General features: G+C 35.5%; 1 protein-coding gene across 1 annotated transcript in view; it reads right to left on the bottom strand.

Annotated features, from left to right (window-relative positions):
* LOC6502309 (protein sprint) overlaps window positions 1–13,182 on the bottom strand; it is a 96,972-nt gene extending 83,790 nt beyond the window's left edge. Inside the window, exons 1-3 of the mRNA XM_014904521.3 lie at window positions 12,694–13,182; window positions 4,056–4,429; window positions 426–1,225 (exon numbers count right to left, since the gene is read on the bottom strand). Coding sequence (XP_014760007.1) covers window positions 426–1,225; window positions 4,056–4,085 — 830 coding nt within the window. The 5' untranslated portion in view covers window positions 4,086–4,429; window positions 12,694–13,182. The remainder of the gene's footprint in view (window positions 1–425; window positions 1,226–4,055; window positions 4,430–12,693) is intronic.
* Window positions 13,183–14,215: the final 1,033 nt, after the last annotated feature.

Here is a 14,215-nt window from a genome sequence, read left to right as displayed (position 1 = left end):
CATTGTTGAGAGGTTTATTAATTTTAAAAAAGGTGTTTAGCTATTGTTTTTAGCTTAAGAATAGAGAAATACTATTTTGAATTCATTTTTTAGATATTTATGGGACTTACTGACTATAAAACATACTTTCCAATCGGAAACTTAAAGACTATTTCGAAAAAATAAACAACGGACAAGTAAGTAAAGTTTTAAAGTTAAAATCATATTTTTTTTAAGTTTTATATTATTTTCATTAAAATAAAGTATTTTTTAAAAGGGAATAATTTAAAAGCTTGGAAATCTAAAGAGTTATCTTTAAAAGAAACAATTAACGGACAGACGGACAAGCGGACAGGACTCTAGAATACTTTTAATACTATCTAGTATATACTAAAAAGTATTAAATAATACCAAATAATAATACTGAAATAATACCAAACACTTACCCTTTTTTGAAACCTTGATGAAATCGATGGCTGAGCAGCCTTCCCTGCTGCCTCTGACCATTAGGGGCGTGGAGGTGTGAGTGGGCGTGGCTGGTGGCACTGTTGCCGCCCCCTCCTCCATGGCGAGCGGTCCAAAGGGGCAGACGTTGAACCTTCTTCACTTCCGGCGAGAGACCGTTAATACGCGTGGCAGCTGCACTGGCGGACAACGGTGACGTCATGTTGGCCAAATCGCTGGCATCCGTATCGGCATCCTCTTCCTCCGCCGCCGCCACCCCCACTGCCTGCCCCTCCCCCTTTCGTAGAGGCAGGGGGCGAGTGCGACGTGGTGGGCGTGGCAGTGGACTGGGCGCCACACGACGTCGATGTTGTTGCTGCAACTGCAACTGCTGTTGCAAAGTTGCTGGCGATGTTGCTGATTTTTGTTGATTTTTGATTGAAGTTGCTGCTGCTGATTTGGATTTTAAGCCATCCATGAAGTTTCTGTTGTTGTTATAATTATTATTATTATTATGATTGTTATTTTTATGAATGTTATTGTTATTGTTGCTAATATGTTGCCAATGATGGGCCTGCAATTGCCTCGTTTGGAATTGTTTTTGATGTTGCTGATGTTGCTGCTGCTGCTGACTTGTTGTTACTGTTGCTTGTGTTGTTGCTCCTACTGATGTTGTTGTTATTGTTGCTGCTGCTACTGCTGTTGTTGCTGCTGCTGCTGTTGTTGTTGTTGCAACATGACTTGGCGTCGATCGCAGATCATTCAACATAATATCCAAGTCACTGGCCAGCGAGCTGAGCAGCTGCAATGAAATAACAAAAAATTTATAACAATTGCAAATCAAAATCCGAAAAATCCAAAAAATCAATCGAATCATTAGAGATTATTCAACAAATTTCAAAAAGAAAAAATATATATCTTTCTATTTCTTTAAAGAGTATCTCAAAAAAGTCCCTGAATGTCTTAAAAATGTTATGTTTTTCTTTAAAATACCTCACCTAACATAAAACTAGTACTTTGTACTTGAAAAAAATCGTAAAAAAACGAATAGGTTTTGTTGTGAAAAACGATCTGGTCGTTTGTATTGATTAGTAATTAAGTTCTTGGGTGAAACTGCATTTAAAACTGTCAAGATTCTGGGTTAATGAACGGATGTCTCGAGTGCCAGCCCAGCCTGCGTCACTCTGGCCATGGGAATCGATCTCCCATCACGTCTCTGGCTTCGTTTTTATGCCAAATCATGTTCTACACTGCAAGAAAATTATTATATTGTTTCATATTTATATATTTGTTGAGTTATAAAAATTTTCAAACCATTTCCGTCCGGATTTTGCCATTTATTTTAACAAAAAGTTACTTTAAAGTGATCTTTGAAGAACTTTCGTTACAAAAACTAAAGGTTTCAGAAATAATATATAAATATTCTTTTATTTGATTTATTTTTAAATGAAAATAACTTTAGAATTTGATATAATTTCTCTTAAACCCTCTTCTAATGTTTCAAAAACTAAATTTCTATAATTTCGAATTTAAAGAATTTTCGTCACTAAAACCTATGCTTAGCTCTTTTGCTTTGAAATTGAATTTCAGGTTGTGGTTTCTGTTGGGAATGGAATCGAAACAGATCGGATATGGGTATGCTAGCAGACAGTACCTGTACCTGACCAACTGGTCCCAACTTCCGGCGGTCTTTGGGCCGAAACTCCGAGGCCTTGGCTCCGCTGATCTCCAATAATTAACCGCCCCTGGTGTCCGTGGGGCTAATGCAATAATAACGTGTTTCTTCACAGTCTAGACTCCCTGTCTCACTCACTCCATGCAACGTGCCCCATGTGCAACATGGTTAACCATGTTCCAAGTGCCAAAAAAAACAAAAAAAAGGAAAAAAATACCAAAAACCGGCTCCCACGCTCTGTGCTAATTTGATCTCCACTTCTGTTTCTATTTTTCTGTTTTTTTTTTCTGTTGATATTTATAAATATTTCTATGGTTTTGCAGTTTTGTTATTTATTCATTTTTTATTATTATTTTGTTGGCCTGAAAGCCCGCAGAAATTTGGCCAGTTGTATGCAAATGGTGGCCGCAAAAAAAAAAAACCAAAAAAAAAGTGCAAAAGTGAAGTGGAAAATATTTTGTGATTTTTTTGTTCGCCGAATGAGTTGGTGATGTGAACCAAACGACAAAAAAAAAATATAAAAAATGGCCACAAGTTGCAACTTAAATAGTCGGGCAGTAGTGCCACAGAAGGTGCGTTTCGTAATCATAAGATTAATGGCATTTTTAATGCCACAAAGTATTGTGAAAAGATGCAGGTAGCTATTCTTTAAAATATATTACAAAAAATATCTTAGAAAAAAAATATTAGATTATTGCAAAATAAACTTCTAATCCCTGTAGCAAACTAATCCCAAAATCCAAGCCCCACCCAGTACTCGAATGACTCTGCATCGCGTATACGCCCCATTGCCCTCCTCAATTTTCAACAGACGGCAATCGGCAGGCAGGCAGACAGAAACCAAACGAGAAATCAACTTAAACATATGGATTAGCATGTAATATGCCACACTCCCATACAAATACTACACTGGGTGAAAAAAAAATAAAGGAGCAAAAATACTAAATAAACAAACTGCAGAAACCTAGCGACCCAGGGACCAGAGACCGGAGACCGGAGACTGGAGACAAAGACATAGACAAGCCAGCCAATTGAGCAATTGCCACAGCAAACAAATTCAAATTGAAAATGTGGGCAAAGCAAGCTGCCGGCTGAACAAAAAAATCTGCAAAAAAAAACAAGAAAGGAAGACTAGCTCTAGGGAGAGAAGGCGGAACCTGGATACTCTTTCCAGTCCAGTCTAGAGGGATATAGGTTTCAGATCTTAAAGGTTCTTCTAAGAGTTGTTCATCAAAATAAAATAGAAAATAGATCTACGAAGCTTATACTATGAATACTCTAATGGAGAAACTAACGGACAGACGGACACACGGACAAGGCTTTAGAGACTTTCAACATAAGCCTAGGTTCTAGATCCTAAAGGTTCTTCTAATATTATATTTTTAATCCCTCAAAATAACACAGAAAGAGTTCTATAATGCCTTGAATCATTCACTTTTTTATGAACAAATTAACGGACAAACGGACACGCGGACAAGGCTTCAGAGACTTTAAACCTAAACCCTCAAAAAAATATACTTCACAAGATATAAATTAAACCAGAAATAATACCAACGCCCTCTAAAAGGTAGAACATCTAAGATTTTTTCCTTTGAACTTCAAATAACATAAAAAACTTAAAACTAAAAAATTAAATATATCTTTTATGTAAAAACTAAGACACCCCTAATATAGAGCATCAAAAAAACTGAAAATAAAAATGAAATTCAACCGCAGAGAGTAGAAGTATCTTGTTTGAAGTACAAACAGAAACTTCAATTGGCTCTGGGAAGGGGTTATGGGGGATACAGATACAGATACAGATACAGATATATATGGATATATATATAAGGGGACTAAAGAGGGGGCTAAGCAGAGGATTTGTCGGTCGGTAATTTCAATTTAGGAATCACAAAGAAACAAAAAAAATAAATATTTTATTTGGTATAATATTGCAAATTAAATTAAACGAGCTTACCGCTATGGCATCCATCACGGCATTAACCATTTTTGCTTTTTTATTTGAGATTTATTTGAGATGATTATTAATAAAACTCCTTCCTCGCCGTCTTATTGTTTCTGGTTGGCTTCCTTCTTATGATTAATTTCGACAGTCGTGCCAGTGGATGTCTCTTGATTCCAATTTCAATTTCAATTCCGATTCCAATTCATTTGACTGGATCCTCGGATGTCCCAGTCCCTGTCCCTGCCCCATTTGGGGCACCTGGCCAGATCTGTTGACATTTAATTAACGTTCAGCATATCGCTATTGGCGGACAGGTGGCCCGGGACTCTATATTCCAAAATCCAGGCACCCAACTACCTCTGTGGGACTTGTCTGTGGGCAGATACCTAAAAAAATAAAAAATTGAGAAAAAGAGTTATTGGATTTCTTAGTTCGCGGAATTCTGAAGGAGGTGCTAGCCCCCTTCAAAACAATCAATAAAAAACATAATAAACGAGATCGAAATAATGAGATCCGGTGCTGGGGCAGAGCAAGTGGGATGAATACAAATAAGCCGGAGTGCTAAAATCTCACAAATAAATGCGAAAATTGAATGCTTTTCAAGTTCTTTGTTTGCGAAATATTGCTTCTTTTTCAAGGCTTTTAAATATTATTGCAGTATATCGTAAAAAGCCTTTCAAAAAGCATGCTTTTTTACATTTTATCAACTCATTTTTGCAATAAAATAATTTTATAATTATTCTTAAAGAGCTATAGGTCTTTCTTGTAAAATTTTTGAAAAAGGAGAGCTTGATCTATAGCATATATTGAAAAACTTTAAAAGAAAGCATGCTTTTCTTAAATTTTATACTCTTTAAATCACTTTTAAACATAAAAGTAAGTCCTTTATCTAAATATAATTATCCCAAAATCATTCTCAAAGATCTAGAAGTTCTAGAATATATAATCGTATAATCATTTCAAAGATACAGAGTATAATTTGGATATTAGATCAAGATAGATATCTGCTGAATATTTACAAAAAAAAATCATGGAAAAAAGCATGCTTTTCTTTATTTTTCCTAGTTTTTAAACACAAAATAAACTAAATTTTCTAAAATATTGCTAGCTCTGTTTGCAAAATATAATAAAAAACTTTAAAAAAAGCATGCTTTTTTTAACTTTATCTTGCTGAAAGTCTTCTTTAAAAGAAATCCTGAAAACTATGAATCAGAAGATGGCTGCAAAAGTTTTCTGCAATAAGCCAGAAACAATGCCAGACGACTGAAATAATAAAAAGATGGCAAAGACCAAAAAAGCAACAGCAATAACATAAAAAAAAGGCAAAAAAAAAAGGCACATACGCAGCAGACGCTGTCTAAAAGTGAATGTGTATCTGAAAGATACAAAGATACATTCATACGTTTTTAATTAAAAACCGTGCAGAGAGCAATCGTATTTCTGCCCCTGTCCAAACATTAACCCGAAGTTTGTTTGACAATGTCCGTGTGTCCGTTGGTCCGCTTGTCCGTTTGTCCGCTTGTCCGTCTGTCCGTTAACGCATTTCATGGATGATGATGTTGAAAAACTGAAACCCGTTTCACGTATTTTTCCACAATTTTTCCGCCAGTTTTAAACTCATTAATTGCATTTTCATTACATTTTCACCATTTACATAATCATTTTAATTTTATTTTCAGCCTTTTTTTTTTTTTTTGATTGTTTTTCAACTTCAGTTTCAGTTACAAAGCCTCGAACTCGAATTTGAACTCGAAATTCCTCCAGTCAGTTGACGGAAGTTGAATTGCAAATGAAATTGTGCCCAGTTTTCAGATACCAGATACCAGATACCAGCTACGAGATACATATATATATCTGGCCGATAACAGATACGCGTTGACAAGCTCAGCTTTTTGGTTAAAAATGTATATAGTATATAGTATACTATATAGTATACGTCTCTCATGGCAGCTCATTACAAAAAGCTTTAAATGCATACAAAATGAGCGTTTTGTCTTCGAGTTTTTATTTATTTAGCTTCTCCAGAGTTTTTTTTTTCCCACTTCCACCTTATAAATTGTTTATCAAAAAGTTAGGGGGGGATTGAGGGGGTAATGTCACTCTAAAAATGGAAGTGTTCACAACTTATCGGAATTATATGGCAGTCACGGCATACAATTGCTTCTGGCTAAAAAAAAATGCAAAAAAAAATGCTGAAATAAAAAACCTAAGCCTTTTATTCTGTGGAAATTTTTTATGATTTTTATTAACAATCTCATGATTAAGTTGAGTTGGTTTTTACAGGGAATAAAATGTATTTAAAATTATAAGAAATTAAATAAATAAATAAGACTATCTAAGATATAGTTCTATATATCCCAGAAGAACTACCTAAAATTTTTAAAAAACTCTATTCCAAATTTTTAAAAAACTATTCAAAACCCATAGAAAGTATCTCTTTATAATAAAAAATATATCCTTAACTTTAAAAACCCCCTTAAAACCCATAATATATCATAATCTCCATAGGTTTAAAGTTAAAATTCATAGTTTTTTAAACTCTTTTTTACCAATATTTTGTTGTTTTTGGGAAGCTCATTAACAAACTATGATACAAACACTCAGAAACTGTTTGTGTTTGAATTTGTTTTTTTTTTTTTGGGGATGGGGGCGATGATGAGAAATATTTAAGGCATGAAATATCAATAACAATATCAAATGGAGTCTTTTGGGGGCCCGGTTAACGAGGCTGTCGATTGGATCGATCTTTTCAGTTTATCAATTTCGAGTTTCCAGTTTTTTTTTCTCCAAGGGGCAGGGGATTATTTATTGAATTTGTGTTAAGGTTAAATAACAGCGTGAAATTGAAATGAATTGTGTGATATTAAGGCATTTGTTAAGCCGCTGATAGATAGAGACAGAGGGTGAGAGAGATTTTTCCCAAAGGCCTAGGTCTAATATAATATAATATATAATATAAATGAATACAATCTTTCCGGGGACCCGACTTTATCGCCTTATTCTCTAGCTCTCTGACTCTGGCTCTGACTGTGGCCTTTGTGCCAGTTCGGTTTCCCAGATAAACTCGACTGTAAATTGAATGATAAGCCCCAGCGGGTTCTGACATTCGGGCACGCATCGTAATCGGAATCTGTCCGGGTGAAAAAAAAAAAAAATACATAATATATTTAAAGCAGACTATCTGCTTCCAGATGATCGTAATGATGGTCTCTTAATGATCTTGACGATTCTCTAAATGGACTGGAGATGGCTGGAGAGCTCAATTGGGGCCGAAGGTGACTTTGTCGCCAAGGCGACTTCGATCGCATTCTATATAGCCTATATAGCCACTCAATTGATTCACTCCATAAATCAATTGATACGCAATCCACTGAGAGAAACGGGTAGTCACTAAAAGGGATTCAAAGAGGGGGTTTCCAGTCCTTGTTTTACAGCTAAAAAATAGCCCTTATTCAAAACTCTTAGACTTTTGGATTAGACAGTATTTTTGTGAGCAAGGACGCTGCCGTATAGTGTACCGCTTTCTTAGTGTTTCTATAAAAATTAAAGTTTCTTTGAAATATTATTATTTAAAATGTTTAAGTGAAGCTTATAAACTTTAAGTTTATTATTTTCAAGCTTTTATTTAAATTTTTTAAGTATTTGAGTTTTTTTGGTATTTTTTAGGCAAAAAATTATACTTTACAGACTTATTTTCCTTAAAAAAATACCAAAAACATTTATATACTTCATAATTTCCTCGAAAAATACCTTTTTTTAAATAAAAAATTCAAAATTTAAAGTTTATTTAGAAGAAAGTCACTAAAGATAGTATTTAAAATAAAAAATCGCCACTGACTAGACTTTTCTTGCAGTGTCTGTGGGCAATTGAAATGCATGTGGGTCAGAATGTATGGAATGATTTCAATCAGTAACAAAATAAACAACAACAAGTGTCCCTTTAAATCAATCTGCAGAACTGCCTTGGCGTCAGTATCTGTATCTGCAACTGAATACGTATCTGTATCTATCGGATATCTGTATAGGGGCTACCAGAGATCGCATTGACCAAGGTCAGTGGCGGCGGTGGAGTGATGCTGTTTGGACCAGATGGGGGTTTTCAAATGTATCTCAAAGATACTTTATCCATTAGGTGCAACTTTTACTTTCCGGAGAAGCAGACTTTACTGCTGCCAGCAAACAGGCCGGCAAACAAACAAACAAACAAAAATGACGACAGTTTGCAGGAACAACGTCGACGTCTACGCTGACTGCAACAGAGGCAGAGACTGCGACTGCGACTGAGGCAGCGACGCCAACGCCGACGCAGACCGCCAACGATATCAGCAACTGTAGGCAAACAAAATGCACTGAAAAAAAAATAAAAATACTTCTAATAAGGGAGTTACGACTTCAAAATGGTCAAAAAAATAATAATAATTATTATTAAAAAATAAATACTAAAAATAAGTTATAACACAGATTGATAATTTTTTTATAAGAGCTTTTAATAACAAATTATTTCTTAAAATAATAAATAGGCTTCGAACTCGTGTAAGAGACTACTTTAAAAGTGAAATTATCCTCAAAAGGTACTTTAAAAAAATATATTATTTCAAAAAAAATGAGTTAAAATAATTTCCCACCAAAAATGTGCCTCAAAATCGGTGAAAATGTCATCTAAACTCAAATCAAAACTATCCAGGGTATCTCACACTTTCGTATCTTTAAGATACAAAAAAAAAGAGAAAAAAAAAGGGAAAATTTTGTTTGCAACGCATGGCGACCAAGGAAGAAGTGGCACCAACTTGCTGAAATCTTGTGGCAGCCAAAAGAAGGAGGAGGCGAACTAGATGAGGGACAGTAGGAGGTGAGGCGGACATGGCGGACAAGGCGGACAGACGGACAGAGGGACAGGCATGCCTTGTTTATGAATACGCGGGCATTGTCTGAATGCTGGCTGGGATGCCGGCCTGCCACCAGACTTGCCACAACAACCAGGAAGAGGTGGCATAGAGGTGGTGGGGACAAGCCAACAAGATTTTAAGAAACAACAAATATAGATACAAGTACTTCTTGCGCACAGATACAGATACAGATACTAAATAAAAGATACAAAAATTCAGAGGCCCCAGAAGTGTTTGGAAACTAAACAAGAAAATATTGACAAATAGATTAAATGTTATTAAGGGAGCTCTGCATGGCCTGGAATAGTCGGAATATGCAGCATGCGGCATGCGGTATGTGGCATGCGGCATGTTGCTTGTGGCATGTATCAGTATGTCGCGTGGGGTGACATGTTGCCCGCAACACGTGCAGATACAGATACAGATATAGATGGAGATCTGGATCTGGAGATACAGCGACAGGGCCATGCCACTTGAATTGAGGCAGGTTCGGTTGCCGGGACACTCATTGCCAATATTTGCCATCAAATATGGTCGAGATCTATTTTTAGACGCTGACGATCGAATCGAATCGAATCGATGGATCGATCGCCGCTCTTCTTCTCCTCCAGGCCTGGCCTCGAACCACAAAAAAATAAAAAAACAAAACAATAACAAATAAACTGGCTTGGTTAACTGGCTTTCTATTGGAACAGTTGGCCGCAGACACAGATACAGATACAAAGATACAGATACAGATATAGAGCCATAGTCAGAGCCAGAGCCAGAAACAAAAACAAGAGTGCGTCTTGGGTAACTATTTTGGCGGCTGCTGCGCCCACATGGACTTCATCCATCCATCCATCCATTGGGTCTGATCTCCGATCCACTAACACTTCCACTGATCGCGAAATCCGATCAAGAAACTGCAGCAGAATTAGTCACAGTTGATCTTTTTTGGGGGTTTTTTACTAAAGATAGATTGTGTTTATACTCTTTCTTAGGAGTATAACTAGTTCTTCCAATATTATAGATTTATTTAGAGATATATATAGTTATAGAAATAGTTCTATATAGTTCTATAGTTCTATATAGTTCTACAAAATTCTACTAGCTAGTATCTCAGAAGACCTCTATATATATCATTTATCTTTTAAAATAAATATCTAATAATGCCTAATAATATATCTCTTTATAAACTATCTATAATGAATTCTCTCTCTATATATATGATCTTTAAAAGATCTACTATATCCTATAGATTCTATAAGTAACTAATAAACCTATAACCAACTAACATATATACCCCCTAGACCACCTGATTAACCCTCTAAATAGAGCTCATAGACCTCCATCTCTCCCCCCTAAACTAGTTTTCTGAACTGACTTTTTCGGCATTTTCTCATTGATGTGGGTGTTGCAGCCCAAATTGGCAATATCGGTGGCTAAGATCGGCTCGGAATTCGGGCTGAGATCATGACTAAAGTGCCAAGGGCTTCCGTAAGCGGAAAAGGTCACAAAAAACTGCCTAAATGGAAGTTTTTTATAAAAAGTGTGACCTAATATCCATTATTTATTCCAACAATGGCAAGTGTGACCAATTAAATACTTATTAAAGTGTGACCAAATGCATATATGATTCATTATTTTTTATATTTTTCTTTGATTTCTTGGATTAATTAATTATCTCACTAAAAATTACAAATAAATCGCTTATGAAAGCGTGAAATTTAGTATTTCTTGTCCTCTTTTGGGAGAGATTTATTGGAAATCGTTTTGGGGCACACATTTCCGAGATAATCCCTCAGATAATACCCGGGAATAACAGTTCACGTAATAGTCTTTTATGGGCCAAGATCGGTATGAGTCTGTATATATTTAAATGGTCATCGAGATAAGCTGAAATATAGTAGTATTGTAGTGTAGTATGTGTGTAGTTTGTGTTCTATGTGTTCTGGGTAGATTATTGGCAAAGTAAATGACCGGAGGAGATGGCTATCAGGGGACAGAGACGTCAACAAAGTCGGGCAGCTCTACCTGAAACTGAAACAGAAACAGAAACTGACCAACCCATTGATAAGACTATGGCCCAGGGCGCATAGTTGGACCCTATCTAAAGCTAATAAGTATGACAACCGCAAATTGCATGAGAAATTCCATATCGAGGGATGTGGCTAAGCGAGTACGAGTGCCAGGTAGTGAGACACAGGTAATGGCGGTAAACATTCGCGGGTTATCAGCAATCTGGTTGATTTACGCACAGAGAGAGAAAAAAAAAACAAAAAATACTAAACATCAAATAAACAAACAAATAAATAACACAAATTGTGTATGCCAAACTCGAAACTCGAAACCTCGAACCTCCAACAATTTTAGAACTCGATCAGTAGCTGGAATTGAAATTCAGTCACGAATGCGAAAGGAATTCCAAGTTTTAAAAACCATTAATATTGAGTTTTAAAATCTGAGATCTAGAGTGTTATGGTCGGGGGTTCTATTCCGGGTTTTAGGTTTTAGGTTTTTGAGAAAAAAAATACTAAGTTTCAGAATAAAGTTTCAGAATATCTGTTAGAATATTTTAATAGTTTTAAAAAATCATATCATAAGATTATAATAATAGAAAAAGTTAGATTAAGTTTGAAAATCTGAGATCTGGGCTTTGGGTTAGGGTTTTTGGAAGAAAGAAAATACTAAAAATACTAAGTTTTGAAAAAAATGAATATCTGTATAAATATTTAAAAAGTTCTGAAACAAAAATCATGTTTCAAAAATCAAATTTTAATATTTTTTTTATAAACACTTTGATATTAATATTTTAGCATATATTTTTAACTAAGAATTATGTTTATTTTTAAGAATCTTACTCTATAATATCTCTCTTATTATATTATCCTTTAATTTTTTGATTTTTTGTATTATAAGCTATTTAATGAAAATACTTGAACTTTCTCTCAGTGATCTTTTAGAAACCGCACTGCGGTAATAGATTCCATTCTGCGGTTTGGCGGAGGTTTTGGTTTTGGGTTTCAGTTTTTTTTTGTTTTTCTTTTTTGGGAATTTTTGGGATGCGATAAGGCCAAGGCATTTAAGCCAATTTTTGTGGCAGAGTGTGGAGCAGCTGATTAGCCATTTTGAGACAATTCGCAACAATTGAAATTATCAAAATTTTTGGGTATATTTATCATCAGGTGGGAGAGTGGAAGAGCGAGAGAGTGAGAGATTGTGGGGTGAGTGGGAGGAAATGATAAAAGCGGCAAGAATGTGGGGGATATATGTTGGGGCAAGCAAGCGGCGGAGGGTGGGGGCGGAGGACGAAAGGTGGCGCAAAGTAGAATGCAAAATGCCTGGACGATTAGCAATCCACTGTCAAAATGCATTGAAAGCGAAAGACGGCGCAAAAGGAATAAGGCCCAAAAGGTGCAATGTACTGAGTGGAGCCACAGCAAAAAAAAAAAGAGAGAGCGTCGAGAGAATCAAAGAGAGTGGGGGGACGAATTATAAACTCATACAGGAGAGTGAGTTCAAGGATGAAAGAGAAAATAATTCAAACACTTAAGAGAAATGAAATTTATTTATTAAAAAATTAAATTCAAAACATTTCTCTCACTGTAGAAGAGAAGACGAGTCTTGTAAAGCGCTGTCATTTTTTTTGCAAGTTTGCCGGCAAAAAAAATACAAAAAAAATATGTAATTTTTGCTCACTGAACTTGAACTTCTGCCGATCGGAAGGGTACTTTTGAGATACAGTACAAGACAGTACAAGGAAGGAAATTAAATGAAATTACCCCTGGAGATGGCACTCCAACGATGTTCAATGTCCACTTCAAGGGACTTCTTCTGCGATCGCACTCACACCAACTCCACTTCACTTTATTAGCACTTTATTTTTGTATTTTCTTTTGGAATAAGCTTCTTGCTCTTCTCCTCTTCTTCTTGTTGTTGTTGTTATTAAACAATTAAGTATAAATAATTATAGTGTCGCAAAAAAAAAAATATAAAATAAAATAAGTGATAAAAAAAATGGGTATTTAATTAAGCGCGACACGCACCGATGGGGCGACACTTTTTAGTTGGGGGAGGGCGGCGATCTTCTAGCGACTGCAACGCGATCTTACACTGACTACCGACGCTTTTCGTTTTCGTTTCGAATTTTTTCCGCTTCGTAACTCTCGGATTATTCGGCTTGGGCCGTTTCTTCCGCGATCTCGGTCTCGGTTCCGTCTGTGGCCGAGTGCGAACTCAAACTGGCTGGAAGCCGCCGCGAAATCGCCGCCGCCGCCGACCAGCGACAGCAACAGCAACAGCAGCAGCCGCCGCAGCAGCAGCAACAGCAACATCGGCAGCAGCAACACCAACAACAGCAACAACACTGTGCGATAATAACAAAAGCAACAGCAACAACACATCAGCAATATTACGGGAACGTCTGTGGAGCCCAGACCCATAGGGCACTGTGGTCCCAGAGTTATTCAAAAATTCTTAAAGAAAGAAAGAAATTCTTAATTCTTAAAACCAGAAAGTAAAAAGTTTTGGAATCAAACACTTTTTTTGAGAGAATTTTTAGAGAATTATAGAGATAGACAAATTGAGAATGGAGAATAGGGATAAGAACTTGTAGATTTCTTAGAGATTTAAGAAAAAACGATAAAAGTTTCAATATTTTATAACCTCTTTTTCCAAAAATTCAAAATGGATGCTTCATAATGGCGGTTCTGGAGGGAATGGAGATAGATCATTAAAATTTTTAAGGTTATGAGGTATTTTATTGGTTTTAAGTTTAAATAAGTTATAAATTTCTTATAAAATTAAACTAAAATCAAAGTTAAATATAAATATTAGTTTATTTTCGTTACTGGGTTAACCCTTTCTAAGTAATTTTGCAGTAACTACACATTAAATCAGTGAAATCTTACTTAAAAATAAGATCTATCTAAGATCGAAGGTACAAAATAATAATTTTCCTAATAATTTCCAAATATAAAATAAATAATAATTGACCCATTGATACTCTTTAGTATTAAAATTCTGAAAAGATTGCAAATCTTCCAAAAAAAAGAGTCGATGGAGAAATAGTTCATTTTGGGCCAATAATTCGCCAAGTTAACACAAAAAGCCAAAAAGGGAAAATTAAAGAAAAGAAGTGAGTTCTGGCTAAAAAAAAAAACACTTTTGCCACTCAACTAAATTTAACTGTAATTTATTATTGCGGCAGTTAATTCCCATGTCATAGTTTATTCACCTTAAATAATAATAACAACAAAAATGTAATTGCAGGTAAGGTATTTTGAAATTTTTATTATTTTTTAA

Source organism: Drosophila ananassae, chromosome XL (genome assembly GCF_017639315.1).
Source record: "Drosophila ananassae strain 14024-0371.13 chromosome XL, ASM1763931v2, whole genome shotgun sequence".
NCBI classification, from domain to species: domain Eukaryota; kingdom Metazoa; phylum Arthropoda; class Insecta; order Diptera; family Drosophilidae; genus Drosophila; species Drosophila ananassae.
Note: the sequence above shows the minus strand (reverse complement) of the source record. Positions and strands in the feature narration are given on the sequence as shown.